Source organism: Dendrobium catenatum, unplaced genomic scaffold, assembly GCF_001605985.2.
Source record: "Dendrobium catenatum unplaced genomic scaffold, ASM160598v2 original_scaffold_28041, whole genome shotgun sequence".
NCBI lineage: Eukaryota > Viridiplantae > Streptophyta > Magnoliopsida > Asparagales > Orchidaceae > Dendrobium > Dendrobium catenatum.
In genome coordinates this window covers 351-3798 of record NW_021346499.1, presented here as the reverse complement: position 1 = coordinate 3798, position 3448 = coordinate 351, and the positions used below count along the sequence as shown (strand labels likewise).

The window sequence follows — 3448 nt, the reverse complement described above, 5'->3', positions numbered from 1 at the left end:
GTGGGATGATATTCTTTTGCTGTTAAAAACCTTTCATAATGAAATGAAAGATGTCAAACCATTTATTTGATTTTAAAATACTGTCATAAGCATATAGAAATTCTCTCCAGACATCTGTGCTGATGCGGAGCATCGCCGCCAGTGCCACGGAGGCACACTACCTTTTTCCTTTTGCTGTTATGTTTGCAGCTTTCTGTTATTACTACCGGCTGCTCCACTCACTAGTTTGCCTTATTTAGCTATATGTGCAGGCAGCTTCTTTTAACCAGTATCTAATTTTAGCAATAGTCTTTTTGTATTTCTTCTCCCGGAGAAGATGATCCAGCTAGTAGATGAAATACAATATTTGGCTGGAGCCATTACTGTTCTATTGCCTTCGTTTGCTGTCTTGATCCTTGTGAACCTGCTTCTTCCGCAGTATACCTCTTCAGTTGGTATCAGAGCCAGTGGCTCGGTAAGATGGTAGAGTCCAGCAAGCATGCGTCGAGCAGAGAGGACCGAAGTTAGGAGGCACTTTGGGCTGCGCACACTGGTGTAGAGAAACGCCTGGATGAAATGGTCGGTGCGGTGGACCGCCTTACAGCCGCCTTACGTCGAGAGCCACCTTTCGCCAGAATGGGCGAAATTCCGCAAAGGTTGGGAAGACCTGTTCCAACCTTGATTACTCCAGTCTACGGAAATAAAGGATTCCAGAATCGGGGTCGACGACGAGCTACAGTACTACCGAATCTATCAGATTCGGAAGAGGAGTTCAACACCATCAATCCAAATGGATTGTCTGATTCATAAGCGGAAATAGAAGAATGACGACCACGACGTTACTTGGGTCGTGACCGACACCAAGGGGAATTTCGAGTAAAGTTGGACATGCCATTCTTCGATGGGAGACTACACATTGAAGACTATCTTGATTGGGAACGCGCCGTAGAAAAGTTTTTTGATTATATGGAGATCGAGCCGGAAAAACAAGTCAAATATGTCTCCTGTAGACTCAAAGGTGGAGCGAGCGCTTGGTGGTCACAGCTGCTGCAGTCTCGGCGACGGGAAGGACGTGGGCCTGTTCATAGTTGGGTGCGAATGAAACAACTCCTGCGTGCGCACTTCCTTCCCACCGATTTTGAACATATGCTATATTTGAAATATCAGCACTGCTCGCAGGGCAACCGATCCGTTAGTGAATATACGGAAGAGTTTTACAGTTTGTCGGCTCGAAACGATATGAATGAAACTACCAACCAGTTGGTAGCTTGATACATTGGAGGATTGAAGGACAGCATTTAGGATAAGTTAGAATTGAATTCAGTTTGGTCTCTTTCTCAAGCCGTGAATTTTGCTCTCAAAGCAAAAATGCAGCTGGCACAGCATTGGCAAGTCAGTTCCCACCGTAGAGCCACGGTAGAGACTGGAGCAGAAACTTCAAAGCCACCAGGAACAGTCATCCACAAGACACCCCCACCGATTGATAATAGTGGTTCAGTGAATCCGGCAAAGCAGAGCACTGATCCTAGGCTGCCTGCGAAACCGAGAGGTCTCTTTAAAGAAAATCCTTATCCACGACCACAGGGACTCAAATGTTTCAGGTGCTTTCAACCTGGACATAAGTCCAACGAATGTCCTACTAGACAGCTACAAATACTTGATGATGAAGGTGAACTTGAACAAGAGCTTCCAGAGGAGGAGCGCCACACCGACGTTGAAGATGTGTTTGCTGATGAAGATGAACCTTTAATATGTGTTCTGGAAAAACTGCTACTAGCGCCAAGAAAGCAGGTCAATTCGCAGCGACATTCAATTTTTAAAACCAAGTGCACCATAGGCGGGAAAGTGTGCGATTTACTTGTGGATAGCGGATGCACTGAGAACGTGGTTTCTCGTACCGTTGTGCAAGCATTGCAGCTTAAGACTATGAAGAATCCACAACCATACAAGATTAGCTGGGTTAAAAAAGGCATGGAAATTATGGTGACTGACATGTGCCGAATTCAGTTCTCCATTGGAAAGCATTATTCATGTGAAGTGTTGTGTGATGTAGTCGACATGGATGTGTGTCATTTAATTTTGGGTCTCCCCTGGCAATTTGACGTGGGCGCCATTTATGATGGGCGTGCCAACACCTATTCATTAGACTGGAAGGGCAAACGGCTTTGTCTACTTCCGCATTCATCTGCCCAGGGAGACAAGTCGGGACGGTGCCGCCAACTCTACATTTCGTCACAGGTAATGCTTTATTATCTTCATTCCAGGAAAATCCTCTGCTATTTGCTTTGGTCATCAGAGAATCCGCACCAGCTAGTGAGTACAGAAATGGACAGCAGTCAATTGACCAATTGTTGGATCAATTTCGGGATGTTCTAGCTGACCCGGCGCCAGCTAATCTGCCACCATTATGATCCTTACAGCACCAGATTGACTTAATACCAGGATCGACATTTGCCAAATCTTCCTCATCACCGATTAAGCCCCATGGAGCACCAAGTGCTGCAAAAGTTTGGTGGATGAGCTGTTGAAGAATAACTTGATTCAGCCAAGCTTGAGTCCCTGTGCCGTTCCGGCGTTGTTGGTTCCAAAGAAGGACGGTACATGGCGGTTGTGTATGGACAGTCGCGCGATCAACAAAATTACCATCAAGTATAGATTGCCAGTGTCACGGGTGGAGGAGCTGCTAGAAAAGTTGGTCGGAGCCACCATCTTCTCAAAGCTGGATCTTCGAAGTGGGTACCATCAAATCCGTATCCGCCCGGGCGATGAGTGGAAGACGGCATTCAAGACCCGCCATGGCTTGTATGAGTGGAGAGTCATGCCCTTTGGGCTATGCAATGCACCTTCCACTTTCATGCGGCTAATGATGGAGATCCTTAAACCATTCATCAACGATTGCTGTGTCGCCTACTTTGATGATATCCTTGTATATAGCACATCAACGACCCATCATCTGGAGCATTTGTCAAAAATATTCACTGCCCTCCACCAAAATCAACTCTACTTGAATCCAAGTAACTGTGAATTTGCTGCCCCTGCTGTCTACTTCCTGGGTTTTGTAGTTTCATCTGCAGGCGTGCAAGTGGACAAACGCAAGGTGGACGCTATCACCATGTGGCCGACTCCCCGCTTATTCACGGATGTACGCAGTATACCTCTTCATGTACTTCTCTGAGTTCAAACAATATCCCTCTTAATCTACAATTTCCTGCATTGATGGCATTCGGATAAGATGAATGGCCACTGGGAGAATTATAACTTCTCTTAGATCGGCCAATTCTGATAAGGATTTTGCTTTTACGCTATCTGAAGGATCAAATATATTTCTCTGAGTGCATGCTTTTTTGCAGAATTTGGATCTGGAAACTAGATTGAGTTGAATTTTGGTTTGGTAGTTTGAAATCTAGTGAACATAATTTGAATCACATAACATAACTAAACACAAATAAAATTAATTGGAGATTTTACA

General features: G+C 45.2%; 1 protein-coding gene across 1 annotated transcript; it reads left to right on the top strand.

Annotated features, from left to right (window-relative positions):
- The first annotated feature begins 867 nt into the window (after positions 1 to 867).
- On the top strand, positions 868 to 3154 carry LOC110113720. Its single transcript, XM_020846399.1, has 3 exons — positions 868 to 1242; positions 1354 to 2217; positions 2525 to 3154. The coding sequence occupies exons 1-3, from the start codon at positions 868 to 870 to the stop codon at positions 3152 to 3154; spliced, it is 1869 nt and encodes a 622-aa protein (XP_020702058.1).
- Positions 3155 to 3448: the final 294 nt, after the last annotated feature.